The sequence below is a fragment of the Nematostella vectensis genome, chromosome 3 (assembly GCF_932526225.1).
Source record: "Nematostella vectensis chromosome 3, jaNemVect1.1, whole genome shotgun sequence".
Classification (NCBI taxonomy): Eukaryota; Metazoa; Cnidaria; class Anthozoa; order Actiniaria; family Edwardsiidae; genus Nematostella; species Nematostella vectensis.
Genome location: NC_064036.1, coordinates 7,323,881 through 7,348,138, shown reverse-complemented (window position 1 = coordinate 7,348,138; position 24,258 = coordinate 7,323,881). Strand labels below are relative to the sequence as shown.

At 41.5% G+C, this 24,258-nt stretch overlaps 1 protein-coding gene and 1 long non-coding RNA gene across 3 annotated transcripts in view; one reads left to right on the top strand and one right to left on the bottom strand.

Annotated features, from left to right (window-relative positions):
• The window catches only part of LOC5513638 (rap guanine nucleotide exchange factor 6), a 34,636-nt gene extending 16,977 nt beyond the window's left edge, over positions 1 to 17,659 (bottom strand). For both annotated transcript variants that reach the window (XM_048724843.1, XM_048724844.1), the window contains exons 1-24: positions 16,434 to 17,659; positions 15,118 to 15,188; positions 13,331 to 13,387; positions 12,860 to 12,943; positions 12,402 to 12,480; positions 11,217 to 11,348; positions 10,746 to 10,926; positions 9,664 to 9,710; positions 9,256 to 9,328; positions 9,139 to 9,170; positions 8,737 to 8,841; positions 8,482 to 8,640; positions 8,206 to 8,355; positions 7,544 to 7,708; positions 6,474 to 6,581; positions 6,198 to 6,269; positions 5,914 to 5,994; positions 5,447 to 5,497; positions 5,290 to 5,337; positions 5,037 to 5,097; positions 3,645 to 3,715; positions 1,531 to 1,612; positions 951 to 970; positions 513 to 601 (exon numbers count right to left, since the gene is read on the bottom strand). In XM_048724843.1, coding sequence (XP_048580800.1) covers positions 513 to 601; positions 951 to 970; positions 1,531 to 1,612; positions 3,645 to 3,715; positions 5,037 to 5,097; positions 5,290 to 5,337; positions 5,447 to 5,497; positions 5,914 to 5,994; positions 6,198 to 6,269; positions 6,474 to 6,581; positions 7,544 to 7,708; positions 8,206 to 8,355; positions 8,482 to 8,640; positions 8,737 to 8,841; positions 9,139 to 9,170; positions 9,256 to 9,328; positions 9,664 to 9,710; positions 10,746 to 10,926; positions 11,217 to 11,348; positions 12,402 to 12,480; positions 12,860 to 12,943; positions 13,331 to 13,387; positions 15,118 to 15,188; positions 16,434 to 16,514 — 2,099 coding nt within the window. In that variant the 5' untranslated portion in view covers positions 16,515 to 17,659. The remainder of the gene's footprint in view (positions 1 to 512; positions 602 to 950; positions 971 to 1,530; positions 1,613 to 3,644; positions 3,716 to 5,036; positions 5,098 to 5,289; positions 5,338 to 5,446; positions 5,498 to 5,913; positions 5,995 to 6,197; positions 6,270 to 6,473; positions 6,582 to 7,543; positions 7,709 to 8,205; positions 8,356 to 8,481; positions 8,641 to 8,736; positions 8,842 to 9,138; positions 9,171 to 9,255; positions 9,329 to 9,663; positions 9,711 to 10,745; positions 10,927 to 11,216; positions 11,349 to 12,401; positions 12,481 to 12,859; positions 12,944 to 13,330; positions 13,388 to 15,117; positions 15,189 to 16,433) is intronic.
• A 365-nt stretch (positions 17,660 to 18,024) lies between these two features.
• Positions 18,025 to 19,650, top strand: LOC125561265. The gene is made up of 2 exons (XR_007307297.1): positions 18,025 to 18,485; positions 18,844 to 19,650. It is a non-coding gene; the product is annotated as an uncharacterized LOC125561265 (long non-coding RNA).
• Positions 19,651 to 24,258: the final 4,608 nt, after the last annotated feature.

Below are 24,258 nucleotides of genomic sequence, written 5' to 3'. Positions count from 1 at the left end.
ATTGAGGTTATCTTATCTTTAACGAACATTCTAAATTTAGCTTATGGACTAGAGAATATGTAACGCACATGTTGCGCAGGGCCTCGGTGTGGGCAACCATCGAATACAGCTTGATGGCTCTACCGTGACGCAACGCAGACATTCTCATTCGCTTGACACATGGTAGCAGTTATGGCAGTCTAAGCACTAGTTAAAATCAGTTCTTTAGGACGCAATGCAAAAGCAAACACATACGCAACACACAAGTGAGAATCGGTCTAACACAAGCGCAACACAAGTGAGAATCGGTCTAACACAAGCGCAACACAAAGTGAGATCTCCGCGAAATACAAGCGCAACACAAAGTGAGATCTCCGCGAAACACAAGCGCACGCGTAAGAAATACAAGGGTCAGCTGCATTCTCTTGCGACGGCTCTTGCGTTTCAGAGGTAAACGGAAAACTACGTGCGCCGTGCAAGCGTTTTAGTGATCTAACACAGTGTTGTGCAGCTTGGTTCATTTGGAGACTTACTTGTAATGTCTGGAGAGGGTTCCAAGGGTTGAGATCCTGTTCAACGCTTTCTTGACTTTCTCTCTTTTGGTGTGGGCTTGATGTGGAACCTAACACGAACAGAAAGTGTACAAACTCGGGTTAGAGACGCGAAGCAACGCGGATCGGACAGAAAGCGCGCCGTGTCTCAGGGAGCTTATTCATTCGATGCCGCATTTTCTGCTGACCACAGGTTCCGGGAGTGATGTATTACACCGGAAGTGCGGTCGAATTAGCATTTGGGAGGTAAAGAAAAGTGTTTGCTGACAGCGTTATTACAAAAAACAGGAAATTACTCAGTGCGGGAACATCAAACTTGTTTATTTTAACAAACACTGAATCGTTGTTGTTTTGTTCTGGCGCGAAAGTCGTTCGGCCGCCGATAACAATTAACTAGTTTACGGGGAATGTGAGACTTACCGGGGGTTTCTTCATAGTTCCTAAAAAAGAAAAAGAAAATATTCGAAAGGTCAATAAGCACTAGACTGTATTTTCCCTTAAGAAAAACCCTAATTCTACTGGGAATACACTCTTCTTGTTTTTAAGAACTTTTTTTATAAGAACTTCCAGACTGAGAATTCAACAAATTCTAAGAACATGCTAAGAAAACTCCGAGGCTCAGATAGCAGCAAAATATAGTTTTGTTGGACTAATACGTTCTAAAATGCAGAAACAAATTGAAAAAACCTTTTTTAATGATCATGAATGTAGACACTCTCTTATAATTGATTGGGTATTATTATCTCTATATTTGCATGTTACAACATCCATAAGAACATTTAATATTCCCAAACGGGCCCAGCCTCAACTGAAAATCAGACCCTGTACCCTGTTAATACAGACAGGGGAGAAAAACAACTCCTGAATGGATTCGCATAGCTTGTTCGCATGTTTTTTTTAAAGACTTGGACACCATCTTCATAAGTTTAGGTACCCTGTCTAAACCTGTCCCTCGCGGTGCGCCGTGCCACAGGTCTCCCAAATTGGCGGGATTTCTTACCGTTACTGATGTCAGGTGCAGACAGCCTCGTTTGCAAGTGAGATCGTCGCTCGCTGCAGTCGGATGAGCTCCGTTGTACATCCTTGGAACACAGAAACAGGATTATCAAAGAGTTAGGTTGACGATATCAGGGGATTCTAAGAGACTCTTAAACCCACGTCTACAGTTGATGTATCTACGGCTTTGCTGTAGTTCACCCCGGCTGCTAGCGATCCATCACGGTAAAGACTCTAAAACCCACGGGAATGAGGCTTTTCTACTGTACAAGCCAATGTAAGCCACATACAGTAGGCGCAGACAAAGACTGCAGGGGGAATTCCCACTGGCTTTTACACCTTTAGCTTGAAGGGGTTAAAAACTAGAGGAGACAGTCAGTATTACTGGCACAAGACAAAGGAAATGTTGGCGAATGACTTCACAGCGATAGGGGAAAATAATGAGAAAAATAGCTGCACATCAAAAATTGCTACCCTAAAAATACTCCAAAAGCAAAATTACCTCCAAAAACACCAAAACGCCGCTTTAAGTATCCCATTGCATGTATAAAAATGTCTCGAATGACAAATTGTCAAAGTGTTCATTGTTTAAAAGTCGGAAGTATTTAATAAACTAAAAACATTGGCTCGTAGCGCTTCTTTCGGCTAATCCCTAAGGGACAGACCATTTGATTGACGGGGGGAGTGGCTGATCCCCCCCAAAATGCCTTGATCCCCCCCCCTCCGTAAAAAGCCCTTAAAAATTGAGCAAGCAAAGACTGACAGAAAAAAAGCCACATCCTTAGGGGGAAAAATCGAGCAGCAAAACCGTCTAGGAAAAAAATCGAGCAAAGAGTCAAATATCAAATGCCCTGTCCCTATAAAATAGCATTTCTAATAGAAAAGCCTATTTTGTCTCAGATACCTCTTAAAAATACCTGAGGCCCATTTTCGGTTCCTAAAAAATACGACGAGCACCCCGGGTTTTTATAGCTTGTGTAAAGAATACTTTTTTCTAGCAGATAACTGGTGCGTGGTTTTTCGACACAGTAACCTGTCGCATTACTAGGACTTTGCGGGAAAGCTATCGTAATTTTGTTTACTCGCTAAATCCTCCTTTCATATATGTTATGATCAATGGCTCGGGAGACAAAAACTGACTATTGTTAGGCATCCCCACGATATATCTTACAAAAAAATAAGCGGGATTCGTAACATTAGATTTTCAATAAACAGGAACTAGAGTAGAAAGGAAATCAGTTGTGTAAATGTGAAAGATATCATAAATAGCGCACTCTTTAGCTTATGGAAAAAAGATCAATATTTTATAACGATGGAAATTTAAAACATACGAAATCAATCGAGATAAAATATATCTGCTGGACAATGAATGAAGTCCATTCAAACAAATTTACATTATCAATTACGACTTGTACTTAAAACAAGGCCAAAATAGTTTTTCAAATAAGTATTTCGAAACTCCAGTATCGCTCCTTCGCTTCCAGGGTCATATAACAGCAGGAGGGCCGTGTGGATTAGGGGTAGTATACGCGCTTGAATTACGATCTAATAAGGCAAAACAGTATCATTTTTAAACCAATGTAAATAAAACCCAGTATGCCAGGGTTTTTACAATGAGTGACACTTTTGTATCGCACACATCGAAACGATGGTTTTTTATACGCCTGTCAGGTACCTGTTGTAGAAAAGAAAAACCTCTTAAAGAGACATAAAAACACTAGAATTCTGCTGACATTTAAATACGACCCCCTGAATCAAACACTAAGAGTTCATTTACCACAAACATTAAACTAAATTGCACTTTCCCCTTCGGAACACCTCGAATACCGAGGGAGGGGATTTTTGGAAGAAAAACATATAGCCGTTGGCAATGTCGTTGTGTTTTTACGAGCGGGGATATTGGTACTCCTGTTTAAATAACCTGCAAGGGTAGAATAACCTTCATTACAAAAGCCACAGGCACTAGGATTAAATTAAAAGGCTGTTATAAGCGAACAAGTGAGAATAAGAACACGACGCCATTTAGTTTCTGGTTATTCAAGAACTCCACGGGTAAGGGAATGTTTCACGGCAATGTGACAACACAGATTCCCGCGAAGGATCAAAAGCCCATAATACCTTATCATTGGAAATTTCTTTGCTGCAGTCTCTGGTGATAATGACAGGAGAAGCCAGGAGGTCCTTGAATCCTGCGGTGGAAAGATCCGGGACTGTTTTAGAACGTTGTTTCCGGTACTCTAGAGATTCCCTACCGTGCGCCATTGAACGGCGGCACGGATAGGAGCTTGTTACACAGTTAACGAGGCGACAATATTCAAGAGAGGTGAACAAAGGGTATTAGAATACGAGCTAATTGTGTGTATGCTTCGGGGGGGAATACAAAGAGTGCAGGGAAGCAATATGGAATTATCTTGTTAGAGTTCACTGTGAAATGGATTAAAATACTTTTTAATAACGGGAAAAGTTGTAAAGAGTTTCTATGATTGTATCGAAACAGGAATTCGTTTGCCTTTTGATTTGAAATCAATTTCTGTAGGATGTGTTTGTTTAAAAAGACAAGGCAAACACAGAGACATTCTCTTTGTTGTAATATTCGACCCGACTTTGGCTAATGTCCGCTATGGTAAAACACGCGTTATCGCGAATAGGTGTTCCACTAAAGAAATAAAAAAGCAGTAACAATAAAAATATATCATTACCATGTCATAATAAACTTCGCGAATGAATTATTCTAAGATCATTCATCATCAGAAAGGTCGGAAAAAGAAATACGGAAAATATATCTTTTTGGTCATCGCATTTTGACAGTAGTATTGTCAATGATCGAGGCATTGTGAAAAACCTTAAACTCTAGACACGCTAACCGCGAAAACCCCAAACAAAGTATTATTTTCAGACACGAGCTACGGGAGTGGGTAATATTTTAAAAACATCTGATGACGTCGCACGAACACAATGCTTGAAGCAAATTAGCAAGTCAAGCGAGTTAGCGCTGCCACTTGGCAAGCGAGAATGACTGATCGGTATGGAATGTCGGCTATGTGGGAAGTGACAGGAAAGCAAGAAGGAAATTCCTCACGATTATATTAACTGAGTTTTCCATCTCTTAGACAAAAAAATAGATAAAAGCCTAAGAAAAGTTTTGGGATGGGAATGATAAGGGATACATTTTAATTTTTTCTTTTCGATCGCTTCTGCATATACATCGCTGCGTCTAGGTCTATGACTCTGACTATGAACTGTAGTAAAAATATAACTGTCAGGTATCAAATTCAAGAGAATCATAGATTCGACAAAATTCTAAAAATAAGAGTGCGACATACTCCACAGATTTCAACAATATGTACGCGCGCAATCTGAAAGAATTACATTTTTTGTAATAATTATTGTCGAGCGTGTATTTACATCAATTTACAGAAACAGGAGTTCCACGCAAAAGGCATAATAAAGTAATTGTTGTATAACAGGCGAAAATGGCTTGGCTTAGTTAATCTTTGTCCGCTTTCTTACCTGCGATATTTTTCTTGAGCACGAGAGTGAGTCGTATGCTTGAGGAAAGAAGATCTCGGGCCTAAATGGAAACAGATTACACACGCGCGCTCAGTCACAATATCAACCAGGCGTTACACGCTGAGGGCTCGGGGACGCCCGGTCGGTTGGCAAGGTGACTAGGGCTGGTAAGGGATTTCCAATTAAATTGACGGAATAAGAAGAAAATACAAGCAAGAATATGACTGTTTATAGTGGCGTTTCCAAGTGGTACCTTGTCATAGGTGATATTCTCGAAACTGATGTCGTTCACTTTCAGAACCTAAATAAAACAAACAAACCGTTTAATTGGGAACAATAAAACATTCTAAAGCACCTGGCCAATACGACCAGTAGTTAACGAAAAAGATGCCAAACAAATTATGCCGTACCTGGTCGGCCTTTCTAACACCCGCCGTGAATGCTGAACATTCTGGGTCAATCTGGGGAAACAGTACAGAGAATTTATTAGACATGGCCGGTGAAACACAATAACCTCTTAGCCAATACACATTACGACCTATGGGGTGCCCGAAAAGATCCCTGGGTCTCCAAGCGCATTGAAGGGCAAAGTTGTGTGTGTGTGTTTCAATCCCTCTCCTCTTGAGCCCATGCTCTACCCCTCCCACCCCCCCTGCTAACAGAACCAGCATCCACCTTAGGTTTGTTATTGGCTTGATGTGGCATAGGTAACAAACAAGCCACACTCTAACCGCTATTATTTTCGTTGCTTAACGTTAAAAAAAAATACATTTCTGAAAAAAGAAAAAAAAAAGCTCGATCTCCAGACATGGAACTGACTAGTCTTGCCCAAATCTGTTACCATGTTACTAACTGAAATTCACAAATAAAAACTTACCTTGTACACGAATATCCCAAAGCCGTTCTCGCGTCCACCGGCAATGGAAAACCCCCACGGCTGGTCATGTGATTGGCGCTCCTGTGTTTAGAGAATAACAAAATGATTAAGATATGATAAACTAGTGCTTGGACTGATAAAACTGAGAGCAATTTTGTCGTATTTTAAAGGCTAAATATAGTTTAACAAGCATGTTGCTGTTGGTGGTGGTGGGGGAGGGGGAGGGGGAGGGGAGTTTATGCCCCCAGTGCCCCACCCCTGTTAGTGACCTGCATGTCACTTACCAGACTGATGACTCGGGATTTGGCCTTCACCGAGCAGGCCATGAGAAGAAGATCCAACTGGCCACTCATTTTCTGCAAAGGTAAATATAAGCAGTGTTATAGTTGCCGTATGAATAGAAAACGTTTGTATGCCATATGTTTACAATAAATAATAAAATTGTGGTTTACTAGAAGTGCAATGAGGACTAGTTATGTCTCATTGTGATTTTAGTGATTCTCTTTGCACATAAAAACACCGGTAGTTCCCGGGCACTCTCTCATTACTCATAAAAATACCTGCACTTCCAGTGCACTCTCGAATGCTTGTAAGTAGTCCTCCATTACATGGTCGCCCTCAAAGTCGTTGTAATGATTGTTTACCCATAGTAACATGACACGGGTTACCTGAATGGCATATAAACAGATTGAAATACAACAATAAAGTAGCAATGACATAGGAAGGTTTATTGCATGAATGCAGGGGGGGATTGGCTCCATGCTTATTACATCCAAGGAAGGAGAGGGGTTATCTTTTCCATGCACAGAGGAGGGGGAGCAATAGGACGCATTTCATGCAAGAGAAAGGGGGGGTACCATGCATTGGTGTATAAGGGGGTATGATTAGTCTCTGTAATCATCAATGACAACATCAACATGTTAAATATGTTAAACTTTATTATTGTGTTTATGTGATCATGCATCAATCTGATTGGTGTGTCAGATGAAGGCCATAGATCATAGTAATCACATACTAACAGATGGACATGTTGAATCTTATGGAAGGCTGTCAAGAGGGAGACAAATGAATTCGGATATCAGTCACAAAACAGATAATTTAATAAGAAAGTAAGGGAGAAACCATTAATATAAATATATATTTATAGTTTTAATTTTTCCTTTTTCTCAACTTTGCTTCCCTCCAAAAAAACCTACCCTATTACCACACTCAGTTAACCACATCCTCCCCTTACCCATTACCCTCTCCCCATGATTATATACCTATATATTATACTATAGATTAACAATTACCCTCACCCCAATCATCTTCACATGACCCATCCTATCTCTCCCTGAGATTTCCCATCTCCCTTCACTGGATCCCTCTGCTCCAATATATCATTCCGTTGCCACTAGCTCATCCCCCTTTATCCCCTTACCCCATGTTATCCTTTCAGTGCTCCTTAAATCATTGACACACAGGGCAAGGTCACACAAACTGGTCTGTACAATAGAAATGCCCTTAACAAAGCAATTTATGTTATATAAGTCAGGCCTATCTTGGATGTTGCAGAGCCTAACATGTTTAGCCATAGACCTCTAACATATACTTCTTGTAAGCCCTCCTTTACCTCCTTTCAGATCCCTACCTTGTCACGAAGATCGTCCTCAAGAAACCAGTTCAGCAGCTTCCCACAGATCTTGGTCGGTTGGTCAAAGAAAGTCTTGAAGGTGAGCAAGAAGTCCTCAACAAAGGTTGGGTCAATGACAGAATGGTCCTCTACCAAATGGGTGATCAGCTTTCCAGACTTGGCCTAGATGATTTTAATAAGTTTCTTCTAGTCAGGTTAAACGTTCTTCCCTCACAGTTAATTCGTCACAAGAATCAGTGATCAGGAGGGGATCTAGGAGTTCAAAAAAGGGGGGGGAAGCAAGGGTTTCAAGAGAGGGGGGCCGAATTCATTATTCTCCAGTGGATTTCCTTATATTTCTTGTTATTTTTAAGCCAAATATCTGAAAAAGAGGGGGGAGGGGGGCCCACTAGGCCCACCCCCTCCCCCCTAGATCCACCCATCGCAATCGGTCTGGATGCCGTTTGGTCAAGCAATGGCTTGGGGAGAGAGGGAGTTTTATGTACCTCAGGTAAACCAAGATAGCATCCTTGACTTAACATCGCAAGGGCATTCTGTATGGGACCCCAGCTTGTGGTCCTTATCAATGGTAAAAGATCTAATCTACAACACTCTATAATCTCTTTGTTTGTAGAACAGACTACTAAATTGTGATTGTGTGTGCAGTTGTCCAATCACACCTTGATAACCACTTGGCCTTGTCTGTTTCCCCCATCAGTGCTACGATGCTCTGTCACCATCACAACCTCACCGTCTTCTTCAATGACCTGGATGTTTGACTCCCCCTGGGTTAGGATCCGGTAGTAATCGGACTGTGCTATGCAAACAAACTGAAACCGGGAAACACATATAAAAGATCACGATTATTTGAGAGGTGGCAAAAAGACTTGCTTTTGGCACTACTATTCATAGATTTTGTTGTTGAGCTATGAACAATTTACTTCTTCTAGTCTTACCTGGCAGTCATTTACACGCGTCCTCATCACACCATGGTGGTACATCTTCTTGAGACTGGGTTCTACTCCAAAGCTGTCTCCAAGATGGAGTTCAACAGGTGGTTCGTTCTCTACTTCAATGATGACAGAACCATTCAGAATCACACACCAAGAGTCCAGCTGATGAGATATGAAATGGAGGGTCAAAATGTTTGTTTGGGTGCATAGTAAAGGATTTCAAAAGTACAATATTTTTGCATTTCTTCTTTTCATTACCTCTTCACCATCCTTCATTACAATAGCATCAGCTTTCTCTACGACAGCAAACACCATGACTGCACACAAAGAACGCCGGACATTCTGGGTCATGTTGGCAAATGCCTGGAAGAGAGAAGGCAGTTACTAGCAAGAAAACAGAGAAATTGTGGTGGTTAAGCAGGTCCATGTTTCTGATTTAGATAGACGATTGCCATTGATGAGTGCATGTTTCCCTTTGTTTCACAATGAGCCCTCCCTAATTTAATAAAAATTAATAAATTGAATACCACTATCTAAGTCTGGGTTTTAGCTTTTTGATAAACCACTTTATGTCACATATATAGATATATCAGAGGCCCAGAGAAGTCTATTGTTCATAAGTGTTCAATAAAAAGACTACACTACAGAGAAGAAACTTACAGGCAAATGCTGCATGAAGTCAAGGAGTGTTTCTGTTGAAACAAAAGCCATTATTATAAAAAAGATGGTTTATGATGGTTTATAAAGATGGCTTTTCAAACATAAGCCTTTACTTACGAATATCGTTTTCTGTTCTCTCTGAAGGTTCCTTCTCAAGGCAGTCTCTGACAACATCCCGCACCAAGAAAGACTTTAAAAAAAGGGCAAAATCAGAAAATAAAATAAAGAGATATAATGCGATATCTTAAGTCTGAAGAAATTAGTGATGGATCCAGACAGGGGGTCCACGGGGGGGAATTTAAAAGAACAATAGAGATGCTGAGTTCCACAAATTTACATTCTTTGACATGTTCTATATAATCATGGTAATGCTGCCTTGAAAAATCCTAGATCAGCCCCTGAGAGAGGGGGAAGGTGGCCCAGACAGGAAATACTGGATCTGATAAAGAGGAAGTAGAGTATCTCTGCTTTGAGAAATCCTGGACCCACCCCTGACAGATGGGTGTGATAGTTACAAATACTCACGTCTCCTGACGAATGAGATTCAGCTTCCTCTTCATCATCAGAATCAACTACAAATGAAACACCAAATTGCATAAAGTGCAAATGAAAACATCCGCATGGATTCAAGTCAGTGCTGCATAAAAATGTGACGACTCACGCGAAAACGTACCTTAGGGTTTTCCGCGAGTTTGGCCAAACTCGCGCCCGTTTCGCGGAAAGCTCGCGGCCTTCTCACGGAATGCTCGTGCTTTTCTCGCAGAATGCTCGCGCCTTAATAACGGAAAGCTCACGCCCATCTCGCGGAATCTCTTTTTGATTCTAGTTGTTCGAGTGTATATGTAGAAAAATAACTTTACTACGACTAGATTTAATAAAATTTTATTTATGATTCTATATATTTAAACCATAGTATGTTTAAACGTTGTTTTCTAACCAAGTATATGGCTTCTAGCGAGCCAACCAAGGCTTCGAGCGAAACATCTTCCGACAGATGTCAAACTGTCGGAGTCGATATCAAGCTATCCCTCAAGAGGCGATTGGTAATAGCGCTGTTGTCTTGATGTAGCATCGTAGCGACTTTGCCGTTCGATTCCCTTGCTAGCACTCGAGATCTCAACGAAACCAAACTCAAATACTTGCTTACTTGTTTACTTCTATCCTAAGAGAGGCTTTTTCTAAGGTATAGACCACAGTAGATGTCTATCGCGTTTCACCGACTTTGGAAATCGAAAGATTCAAGATTCAGCCTTTTTGCTGATTGTTAAGTTATGTGCTCGCGACTCAACAACGAAAGGCTCGCGCCTGTTTTGCAAAAGCTCGCGCCTGACTCGCAAAACTCTCGCGCCTATCTCGCAAAACTCTCGCGCCTATCTCGCGGAAAGCTCGCGTCCATCTCACGGAATGCTCGCGCTTATCTCACGGAATGCTCGCGCTTATCTCACGGAATGCTCGCGCTTATCTCACGAAATGCTCGCGCTTATTTCGCGGAATGCTCGCACCCCTTTCGCGGAACGCTCGCGGCCATTTCGCGGGTTAATTCGCGGAATTGAGAAGCTCTAAGGTACGTTTTCGCTTGAGTCGTCACAAATATGCTAGTATAATACCTATGCTCTCTACAAGTCCTGTTAAATCCAGCTCATGTTGGTGGTCAGGGGGGTGCCCATGCTTCGAGTCACTGTCAACAGGGTGGGGAGGGTGTTTTGCTTCATAGTGCTTCTGTCTGGCATTCAGATTTCTCTCTCCCTGAAGCAAGAGCTTCTTTACACTCTGAAGCTCCATTGGAAGCTGTGTATGGTTAAATATGGGAAATAACAGATTGTTAAAACCACAAAATCAGCCCACTATAATCCACTTTACTAAAATAGAATCTACATACACACATAGGTATTTGTAGTGGTATTAATTCTAATATTTTCATTCATCAAGTGGGGAGGTGAAGAGGGGGGGGGGGGGGGGTTCTCTAAGCTCCTTGACCTCTCTTCTTCTTCTCTCCGCTCTCCTTGCCCCCAGCTAGTGGCATGGGTATAACATCCTATCCACATGAGCATAACATCTCAATCAACAAGCCTAGTTACCTTCTCATCTTCAGGAACTGGTCCTCCAATATGATAATCTTCTTCCTCCAAAGCAAGCAATTTTTCAAGTTCTGTGGTGGAATATGAGTGCCGTTGAAAGGGTTGAAGGAGGTTTTCATGAGGGTAATCAATCTGTAATACAAAAAAAATTTGGTGTAAAAAATGTTAGTGAGATATTAATAACAATATTCACTCATATTGTGCATTGCTCTTTCAGATTGTATGCTATGGATGAAAAAGTAAATTCAACAAAAGCTTTACAGTATAGACAAAAAGCACCAATGAAAGACAGAGATTTCACTCTTTGTGATTTCCCACTAAAGTCTGGATGGATATCAAATTCACATCAACTGAATAGCCTAAATAATCTGATAGATGCACTGATAATACAAAACTGTCATCAAGAATTGATTGACGTATCTCATTAGTATAACAATGTCATGATAATAATATTATTATTATTATTATTAGTTATAATAGAGTGTGAATTCTTAATATAAATTAGCTTGGGAGTAAAATTAATATGTCTAAAAAAGGAGCGTTTAGTATGAGTCTAATAGAAACAAAATAGGATAGTGTACATGGTTCAAGGGCATCTATTAAACATATAAAAATACATTTGTACTTATTTTGTTTGAGTCTACTGTGTTTTGGTCACTTCTCAAGAACTGAAGTTTTGAAATAAAATATAGCATGAAGTTCTGATTTAACCAGTAAAAAAAACAAATTCCATGATATGTCTTTCCCTTTCACTTAGGTCAAATTATGCAGTCACTTCCTGCACATTCACATTGTAGATATTTATAGAGATAAATAATTGCTGATATGATGGCGGAAAGAAGAAAGGAAAATAAAATAATCATAGTTTTTTTGGCTGAAACTCAACAGGGTTCAATTACTCTTGTTTGCCATAATTGTATATTTTCTAAATATAAATTTAAGAATTATTTGTGTTGTCTCTAAATTTTATTGTGAAATCTATACCTTATTTGCAAGTAAATGAGCGGAATAAATCATTCTAATGTTTCAAAGTATTTGTTTACAGTATGTGATATGCTAAAAAATTATGAAACCTTGGATAAATTGTAATGGGTAGGGCAAATGCACACACTTGTGTTGGAATATAAATATATTATATATATACATTACTGAATAGTTTCAAAACCATAAATGAGTTAATCTTACCACTATCATTCCAGAGTTCTCAAGCACAAGGCAATCCGTACCCCGTGTGCCATCATGACCATGTGGACGCTTGCCAAAACTACATAAAAATAAAAGGTTGTAAGAATCTTTGATCTCAATATATTTATTAGTTAGTGATAGTTTAAAAACAATTCACATGCCTAAAAAATGATGAAATTCAGTGTACACTGATAACACAGGACCTTAAATAAAATATATTTATTCATTCAGAGCAAATAGTAACTTCAAAAACCATCTATATTTAAGAGTACATGATTATACCATCATAAATGCAAACAGAACAAGTTTAAATATAAAAAAAGTAAAGTCTAAACACTAAAAGCACGAGAGGGGTTTCTTGTCACATTTTTTTTTTAAACAGAAGCTGATGGAAGAGTATAAAATACCTGGCATTTATCCCATGTTCACAAAATAACAAGATAAAGTCAAATACCAACCTGCTTCCTGGTAAAAACATGCATCCCTCCAGGAAAACACAACCACTCAGCAAAATATACCAGCAAGAGGAGTAGTCATTAGCACTGAAACCAAATCAAAACAATTCCAATCACTAAAAAAGAAACCATTCATCACAGGTCAATAACAGTATTAACTGTGAGCCTGTGGTACATTGGTCAGAGGTGACTTTGTATGCCATTGAGCCTGCAGACACATGGCCAGCAGATGAAGAAGTTACTTTTTATTGTTAGTACCATATAAAGAAATTCAGAGCATAAGATTTCAAAAATCTGCATATAGATTTTTTTTTGATAACTTTGAAAGGGGGGGATGCTTTTTGGTCAGTATTTATTTTTCCATATATCTAAAAAATACATTTTATCCTTATTCAGGAAGCCATATCTGTACAATCTAAAGTCCTGATGATATAATTAATTAATCATTCTTACATGTTAATTTACCATACTTACGTATAAAGTAGAAAGTTTGAGGCATACTCTTCATATCTAGCCGTTTGAGACATCGCCCTGCAAGAAACGATATAGTGTTAGGTTATCTTTTCTAACCCTATCTTGGGTACAGGTACAGGGAGAAGCTCTCTGTGTACTTGGGATCCTCAATTGAGTCATCATTAACTTTGGCTTTGGTCAACCACAATTCTTACTCCTAAGAGATAGCACATTGACCCCAGTCAAAGCAACTTTTAACCTTAAACATATAGCAACACTGCTAAGGCACAAACATATCAGTTTACCATAGCTTTCAACTCACCCGCATTAGGCAGATGTCACAAGATTTTGGACCTCATCACAAGCCTAATTTTCGTGAAAATGTTCTTACATTCTCTGTATTCACCTGCTTTGGCTGTATTGGGTATTTACACATATTTACTGTATTTCACCTGACACCACAAGATTTCTGTCAAAGTTGGGTTGACAGCTATGCTTTATGTGTGGTTTACTATAAAATGAGTTTCTGGCATTTCAGACCACCATAAGCAAGGGATCCCCAAAGGGATAGCAGATCAAAGGAATCTTTAAAATAGTGATATATATATATTCATCTATACGATATGTAATACACTAAGGAATGGGCTGTTGACCACCTTTTTTTGAAAAAAAATGGCTGAGCTAGAAAACTCTGAAACCACGCCATATCCACACATTGATGGAGAGGAGGTATGCAAAATGGTTTTTATTTCAAGATTTTACAGGATAGAAAAGTTATATAACTCACATGTTTTTGTAAGCGAGAGGATCACATTCGCAAAGGCGCCATTTTCAAGATTTCACAGAAGCACAAAAATAATTTATTTCCAGGAGCAAAAAGGAATAATGACCTTCAGACCTTCGTGTCTCTCAAGATCTACAACTGCAAGACTTTTGAACAACTTCAATCCATTAAAAGACAGATCAAAGATCAGATCAAGATGGTGCACAACACTTATACACAACACTTTTATCAGGTCAATCCCGATATAAAAAGAACAAAAAGTACTCTTAGTTTTTTGAAAAGTGAAAGTAAAAGTTTTGTTCATTACAAATTGTTGGCGGTCATTTTTTGTTTTCAGACCCACATACCTTTTAGGTCACATTGATTTTCATTAAAGTATGGAATCAACCACCAAATAACACACTAAGCTCAAGAAAGCAAACGAAGCGAGAATTCACGATCCACTCTCTTATTCACAAAACCCAACATATGGCATGGTTTGAATTTGGTTGTCTAATTCTCACCAAAAACGACATACACAGGGTTCCCAACACGGATATAGGAAAGGTGGAATACTAAAATACGGGCGGTATTTTATAGAAAGTGCCTTTTCTTATTTTTAAAGGGAAATTAAATATGAGATAAATATATTGGGGGCTCAAAAGGGAGGCATAGGTTTAATTAATGTTTATGACGACACATACTATTCCCCTAAAGCAACAGGAAGCCCAATACATTGAAGGATTGAAATATACCTTAAAAAGTTTTGTACAACAAAGAATTGCTTTACATTAATATTACGCGGGTAACCACTAGTATGTTTTTAAAAGCTAATGACTTTTCTTTTGACTGACTTTTTCTTGTCCAAAATATATCTGACTGCACATCCCTATTTGCAAACCCTCCCCTAGCAAAACTTAATATGTATCATTCATGCAAATTATGTGATGTCTCTATTTCAGCATGTCTGTCAATAAAAAAGGCCACCAACTTAGAAAAAAAATCCCACTCAATCTAAAAAATTCTACCAGCATCTGGTACACACCTGATGGAAGACTCAAGATATCCAGCCATTGCCTGCATGCTGCACAGATGATGGAATATGGTCTCGACATCCTACAAAAAAATACTGTTAAAACATCTCAAGTGTTAAATTCAATCAATTCAATATTTTTTTGTATAAACACAAATAAAATTATTTTAGAGTTAAAAATAGTGTGTAGGAGGGAGCACAGTTTTACGAGAGAAGGGTTATATATAAAGCATATGCATAAACCCCAACCCAAAAGAAAATAAAAACAGTTACTGAGGCCTACCTCCCCCAAACCAAATTTTAAATTAAATGTTTTTAACCATTTACATAGACTGAGAAAAAATTATCATATTATGGGGTTAAATAAACATTTAAAACTATCTTTTATTTAAATATCTATATTGCCGATGCATATGAGTACTTATCCTCTGCCATACTCTACACAATCTTCGGATGGCATTCATCTATCCTTTTTTTAATATCGAAAACAGAGAGGATATTATCAACGAAAGTTTTATATGAGAATCACTTTAAATTGAATTGATAAAATCTACAATTCAATTTTTATTATGCGGTAAAATAGAATAATACATACTTGTCCGATGTTGGTGCAATAGATGCATTGTTTCATAATGCATTTATCAATAAAAAAAGAATGCAGACGTGCCGTATTCGTCTGCTAATTGTCAGATTATTAAAACATTGAGAGTAGGACGAATAATTGATCCGGACTCTTTGCCCGGTAGCACGATAACTCTAATCTTACAGGAGAAGTTTTAGTTTGTAGAAAAGCTAACTCATTACTGTGTGTTTGTACTTTGTGAAATAAGTGTGACATTCAGACAAGAATTGGCAGCTGAAAAATTCGAGGAAACCTTCGCGACAAAACTATGCCGTAAATATATACACGATCAGAAAATGCATGATTTTCAAGTGCTCCCAAGAGATGAACAACAAAACAATTTGCATGAATCCAAATCGAAGGCACGCTATTATTCTAGAGGTCATCAAGGCTTCATAAAAATGCTTTGATAGAAAATATTCAACATTCATAAACCAACACTAAACACCGATAAACAAACACGTCCACTATTTAGCATTAGGCCATGAATCTGATTTTTTGTTACGTGATTATCAACATGATTTTTTTCGTTATTGCCTCGATTTGATAACTACAGAGCTGAAAAGTGACATGAAACTACAAAACATTAGGGTATATTTATGTTATTACACTCTTCCGGAAAAAATTGGTTTCCACGAATTAATACGTTTAACACTATACTGTACAAATTTTAAGGTAATTTTAGGTGTAAAATTCGAAGGCTTACCTCATTCGTTCTAAATTCAGGGGGCTTTTGCAGGCATTTGATGAAGTGCGTTGCAGACATTTTATCAATGTTGTTAGCCATGTTGTTCTCAGCGGTAGGTCTTAGGTACTCTCATAATTCCAATCCATGCCTTAATGTCTTTAAGTCTTTCCATTTGTATTCCCCTCGGGCAAGGGTTAATAGATTGATTCCTAGCGTTGCCTAACAAAGTCTGAAGTCTCTCTTGTTTACGTTGTCTAAACACGCTTGTGAAATGCACAAGCTGAGTTTAGATCGAAATCTTTCCGGTTTCTTTAATATTAAGACGTGATCCAAACCAAAGGTGGCAGGAATGAGCGAATTATCAAGTGTTCCTCTTTACAAATTCAGGGCCTCTAACTTTAGGGAAGTTCAAATGTCAAGATAAATTCTGTAGCTGCAGAAATGCTAACAAAATTGCTCTTCGCCAGGAAGTTTCTTACTCGCTTCAACACCTTGACACAAGTACACAATATTAAGTCAGATGAAATCAGCTTTGCCGTTCCTTGGTTATTTCTCCTAACAGACAAATAAAAGAATATCAGTAAATCCAAACAAATGACAAAATTGTGGGATTCTTGATATTGAAATCCGCTGCAATCTTGCAATAAACAAAATGGCTTCCAAGTTTGATAGGGTGCCAACTGAGGTTCCCTCGGCGATTTCAGTCCCGGGATGCCCACAATAAAAAATGGGCAACTTTTTCGAGATGAAAACTAGGTCTTTTAAAATGGACAACAAACAGTAACCTAAAATCAGCCAAAATACTGAACACAGCTGAAACTGATGAATACTTTCGAAAAGTCTCACACATGGAAGTACATTTCTTTCTCAAACAAGCTGATATGAGCGTTCTTGAAATCGATGCAAGAATTAATAGTCGATCTTTCTGAGGCAGTTTGGCAGGTGAACAAAGCTCTAGATTGTTTAAGGCTCAACCTAAAACGACAGAGCTCTTGGCAGCCTCTCACAAACTTAGTGAGGGTAGCAAGCAGAAGATTTCATCAACAAGGCAGGGTGCACGTCATTTCGACAAGTAGTCTACTCTCGATTACATTCCCAAGGACAGTTGAGTTCAGCGGTCTTTGCATTAACGGATTTATGCTATGCCCAGGATCCTAACTTGGTGTAATTCCAGGTTTTTACTTGCCGCTTTCCGATCGTTTACTAGAGTTAGAACACGGATTCTCAAGAAAATTAACGATTTGAATTTAATTTGCATTTTGATGAGAGCGGAAATTACGTTTATTCTGCACTAAGCCACGTGATACAAACACAGGAGCCCCACATTGAGTATAATAAGTGTTATTTTAAAGAACGTTAACAAGGGAATATCTAACCAAAAATGTCTAAGTGTTTTGCGTTATTTTATTTTTTTTTGTGACGCGTTGCATTGTCTCATCTCCTCATGACTGCAACTAGTGGTCTACGCACATATCTAATCTCGCGCACATAAAAACGCTTTCGAAATGTTTTCTTCATCTGTTAGAAGATGTCTGTTTGCTCATATTAAATGCGCAAAAAGACAATCCCGGACGATTTAACGATTTAATTACAATATCTATGCCTTTTATGCTGTATTTTCATTTTCCTTGGTAAATACTGCACTGATGGTCACGAGAAATTTGTTTCCTACAGCTAAAAATGACTACAAAATAACGAACTTTTAAAAAATAGTGGCGCGCGCCGGGAATGGCGTCATTTTCGATATTGCCCGTCAAGCGCGCGCAGACAGTTTGAAAAATGTAATACACCTACAATAACCTTATTTTCTAGCCAAAGTTGGCAAAATAGTCCTCGAACTCAAGGCTAAGTTGTAGTCTAATTATTCTTCTGGCAAATCCTCATCAAATCTGTGCTTGACATGTTATTTTAGTTAGTCAAAAGCTAAGACAACAGGTTCGTGCAATCCCAGTTAAACAAGAAGGACAGCAAGATGACGTGATCAATTTTCAGAGACCAGTTGATTCAAGTAGTCTATATTCAAGGCTTCAAGTCTATCGATTCGCCCCTTAGCAGTGAGGAAGTTTAAAGGTAGACCCCGGTTAATAGTTTACTAAAGGCCTGATTAATCGAACTAGCTAAAGTATTAGGGTTGAGAGTCCTTAGAATACGAAATATTTGTCTTACAAAAATGTAAACAAACAAGACGGCCGGGCAATGTTTCGGAATCTTAGTTTGCATCTCAAAACTCACAACCCAAATCTACTCACCATTATTACATAATGTATGGAAATCACACACACATGAGCTAGCTTGTGACTCCAAATTTAATTCCTTAGGTTTCATTTTAAAGGTTTTACACATTTAATAAGGATAATTAGACATTTTCTTCGATGCATTTTGACGGATCTTTCCCGCGAATTTCACGCGTTTTTTGCTGCAAACTCAGAAAATCACGCGCAAGTGCTCATGGACAGGGTGTCAAACCCCCACCCCCCTAGTACACGAGGATGGATGAAAGGGATCAGTGCGCGTGGCATCATGGTACACAAGGATGGATGAAAGAGATCAGTGCGCGTGACATCATGGTACACGAGGATGGATGAAAGGGATCAGTGCGCGTGGCATCATGGTACACGAGGATGGATAAAAGGGATCAGTGCGCGTGGCATCATGGTGCACGAGGATGGATGAAAGAGATCAGTGCGCGTGGCATCATGGTACACGAGGATGGATGATAGAGATCAGTGCGCGTAGCATCATGGTGCACGAGGATGGATGAAAGGGATCAGTGCGCGTGGCATCATGGTGCACGAGGATGGATAAGAGGGATAAGTGCGCGTAACATCATGGTACACGAGGATGGATGAAAAGGATCAGTGCGCATGGCATCATGGTACACAATGATCTGGATGAGAGGGAACAGTGCGCGTGATGTCATGGTACACGAGGATGGATGAAAGGGATCAGTGCGCGTGATATCATGGTACACGAGGATGGATGAGAGGGAACAGTTCGCGTGAAATCATGGTACACGAGGATGGATGAAAGGGATCAGTGCGCTTGACATCGTGGTCCACGAGGATGGATGAAAGGGATCAGTGCGCGTGGCATCATGGTACACGAGGATGGATGAAAGGGATCAGTGCGCGTGGCATCATGGTACACGAGGATGGATGAAAGGGATCAGTGCGCGTAACATCATGGTACACGAGGATGGATGAAAGGGATCAGTGCGCGTAACATCATGGTACACGAGGATGGATGAAAGGGATCAGTGCGCGTGGCATCATGGTGCACGAGGATGGATGAAAGAGATCAGTGCGCGTGGCATCATGGTACACGAGGATGGATGAAAGAGATCAGTGCGCGTAGCATCATGGTGCACGAGGATGGATGAAAGGGATCAGTGCGCTTAGCATCATGGTGCACTAGGATGGATGAAAGGGATCAGTGCGCGGGGCATCATGATGCACGAGGAAGGATGAAAGAGATCAGTGCGCGTAGCATCATGGTGCACGAGGATGGATGAAAGAGATCAGTGCGCGTGACATCATGGTGCACGAGGATGGATGAAAGAGATCAGTGCGCGTGACATCATGGTGCACGAGGATGGATGAAAGAGATCAGTGCGCGTGACATCATGGTGCACGAGGATGGATGAAAGAGATCAGTGCGCGTGGCATCATGGTACACGAGGATGGATGAATGGGATCAGTGCGCGTGGCATCATGGTGCACGAGGATGGATGAAAGGGATCAGTGCGCGTGGCATCATTGTACACGAGGATGGATGAAAGGGATCAGTGCGCGGGGCATCATGGTACACGATGATCTGGATGAGAGGGAACAGTGCGCGTGACATCATGGTACACGAGGATGGATGAGAGGGAACAGTGCGCGTAAAATCATGGTACACGAGGATGGATGAAAGGGATCAGTGCGCGTGACATCATGGTACACGAGGATGGATGAAAGGGATCAGTGCGCTTGACATCGTGGTCCACGAGGATGGATAAAAGGGATCAGTGCGCGTGGCATCATGGTACACGAGGATTGATAAAAGGGATCCGTGCGCGTGGCATCATGGTACACGATGATCTGGATGAGAGGGAACAGTGCGCGTGTCATCATGGTACACGAGGATGGATGAGAGGGAACACTGCGCGTGAAATCATGGTACACGGGGATGGATGAAAAGGATCAGTGCGCTTGACATCATGGTACACGAGGATGGATGAAAGGGATCAGTGCCTTTGACATCGTGGTCCACGAGGATGGATGAAAGGGATCAGTGCGCGTTGCATCATGGTACACGAGGATGGATAAAAGGAATCAGTGCGCGTGGCATCATGATACACGAAGATGGATGAAAGGGACCAGTGCGCGTAGCATCATGGTACACGATGTTCTGGATGAAAGAGATCAGTGCGCGTGACATCATGGTACACGAGAATGGATGAAGGGATTAATGCGCGTGGCACCATGGTACACAAGGATGGATGAAAGGGATTAGTGCGCGTAAGATCATGGTACACGAGGATGGATGAAAGAGATTAGTGCTCGTAGCATCATGGTACACGAGGATCTGGATGAAAGAGATCAGTGCGCGTGACATCATGGTACACGAGCATGGATGAAAGAGATCAGTGTGCGTGACATCATGGTACACGAGAATGGATGAAAGAGATCAGTGCGCGTGACATCATGGTCCACAAAGATGGATGAAAGGAACAGTGTGCGTGGCATCATGGTACACGAGGATGGATGAAAGGGATCAGTGCGCGTGGCATCATGGTACACGAGGATGGATGAAAGGGATCAGTGCGCGTAACATCATGGTACACGAGGATGGATGAAAGGGTGAGTGCGCGTTACATAATGGTACACGAGGATGAATGAACGAGATCAGTGCGCGTGGCATCATGGTACACGAGGACGGATGAAAGAGATCAGTGTGCGTGGCATCATTATACACGAGGATGGATGAATGAGATCAGTGCGCGTGGCATCAAGATACACGAGGATGGATGAAAGAGATCAGTGCGCGTGGCATCATGGTACACGAAGATGGATGAATGGGATCAGTGCGCGTGGCATCATGATACACGAGGATGGATGAATGGGATCAGTGCGCGTGGCATCATGGTACACGAGGATGGATGAAAGAGATCAGTGCGCGTGGCATCATGGTACACGAGGATGGATGAATGGGATCAGTGCGCGTGGCATCATTGTACACGAGGATGGATGTATGGGATCAGTGCGCGTGGCATCATTGTACACGAGGATGAATGAATGGGATGAGTGCGCGTGGCATCATGGTACACGAGGATGGATGAAAGGGATCAGTGCGCGTGGCATCATGGTACACGAGGATGGATGAATGGGATGAGTGCGCGTGGCATCATGGTACACGAGGATGGATGAAAGGGATCAGTGCGCGTGGCATCATGGTACACAAAGATGGATGAAAGGGAACAGTGTGCGTGGCATTATGGTACACGAGGATGGATGAAAGAGATTAGTGCGCGTGGCATCATGGTACACAAAGATGGATGAAAGGGAACAGTGCGCGTGGCATCAGGGTACACGAGGATGGATGAAAGGGATCAGTGCGCGTGACATCATGGTACACGAGGATGGATGAAAGGGATCAGTGCGCGGGGCATCATGTTTTACGAGGATGGATGAATGCAATGAGTGCGCGTGACATCATGGTACACGAGGATGGATGAATGGGATCAGTGCGCGTGGCATCATGTTACACGAGGATGGATAAATGGGATCAGTGCGCGTGGCATCATGGCACACGAGGATTGATAAAAGGGATCAGTGCGCGTGGCATCATGGTACACGAGGATGGATAAAAGGGATCCGTGCGCGTGGCATCATGGTACACGATGATCTGGATGAGAGGGAACAGTGCGCGTGACATCATGGTACACGAGGATGGATGAGAGGGAACAGTGCGCGTGAAATCATGGTACACGATGTTCTGGATAAAAGAGATCAGTGCGCGTGACATCATGGTACACGAGAATGGATGAAGGGATTAATGCGCGTGTCCTCATGGTACACAAGGATGGATGAAAGGGATCAGTGCGCGTAACATCATGGTACACGAGGATGGATGAGAGGGATCAGTGGGCGTGACATCATGGTACACGAGGATGGATGAAAGAGATTAGTGCTCGTAGCATCATGGTACACGAGGATCTGGATGAAAGAGGTCAGTGTGCGTGGCATCAAGATACACGAGGATGGATGAAAGAGATCAGTGCGCGTGACATAATGGTACACGAAGATGGATGAAAGAGATCAGTGCGCGTTGCATCATGATACACGAGGATGGATGAATGGGATCAGTGCGCGTGGCATCAAGATACACGAGGATGGATGAAAGAGATCAGTGCGCGTGGCATAATGGTACACGAAGATGGATGAAAGAGATCAGTGCGCGTTGCATCATGATACACGAGGATGGATGAATGGGATCAGTGCGCGTGGCATCATTGTACACGAGGATGGATGAATGGGATCAGTGCGCGTGGCATCATTGTACACGAGGATGGATGAATGGGATGAGTGCGCGTGGCATCATGGTACACGAGGATGGATGAAAGGGATCAGTGCGCGTGGCATCATGGTACACGAGGATGGATGAATGGGATGAGTGCGCGTTACATAATGGTACACGAGGATGAATGAACGAGATCAGTGCGCGTGGCATCATGGTACACGAGGACGGATGAAAGAGATCAGTGTGCGTGGCATCATTATACACGAGGATGGATGAATGAGATCAGTGCGCGTGGCATCAAGATACACGAGGATGGATGAAAGAGATCAGTGCGCGTGGCATCATGGTACACGAAGATGGATGAATGGGATCAGTGCGCGTGGCATCATTGTACACGAAGATGGATGAATGGGATCAGTGCGCGTGGCATCATGATACACGAGGATGGATGAATGGGATCAGTGCGCGTGGCATCATGGTACACGAGGATGGATGAAAGAGATCAGTGCGCGTGGCATCATGGTACACGAGGATGGATGAATGGGATCAGTGCGCGTGGCATCATTGTACACGAGAATGGATGAATGGGATCAGTGCGCGTGGCATCATGGTACACGAGGATGGATGAAAGAGATCAGTGCGCGTGGCATCATGGTACACGAGGATGGATGAATGGGATCAGTGCGCGTGGCATCATTGTACACGAAGATGGATGAATGGGATCAGTGCGCGTGGCATCATGATACACGAGGATGGATGAATGGGATCAGTGCGCGTGACATCATGGTACACGAGGATGGATGAAAGGGATCAGTGCGCGTGGCATCATGTTTTACGAGGATGGATGAATGGGATCAGTGCGCGTGGCATCATTGTACACGAGGATGGATGAATGGGATCAGTGCGCGTGGCATCATTGTACACGAGGATGAATGAATGGGATGAGTGCGCGTGGCATCATGGTACACGAGGATGGATGAAAGGGATCAGTGCGCGTGGCATCATGGTACACGAGGATGGATGAATGGGATGAGTGCGCGTGGCATCATGGTACACGAGGATGGATGAAAGGGATCAGTGCGCGTGGCATCATGGTACACAAAGATGGATGAAAGGGAACAGTGTGCGTGGCATTATGGTACACGAGGATGGATGAAAGAGATTAGTGCGCGTGGCATCATGGTACACAAAGATGGATGAAAGGGAACAGTGCGCGTGGCATCAGGGTACACGAGGATGGATGAAAGGGATCAGTGCGCGTGACATCATGGTACACGAGGATGGATGAAAGGGATCAGTGCGCGGGGCATCATGTTTTACGAGGATGGATGAATGCAATGAG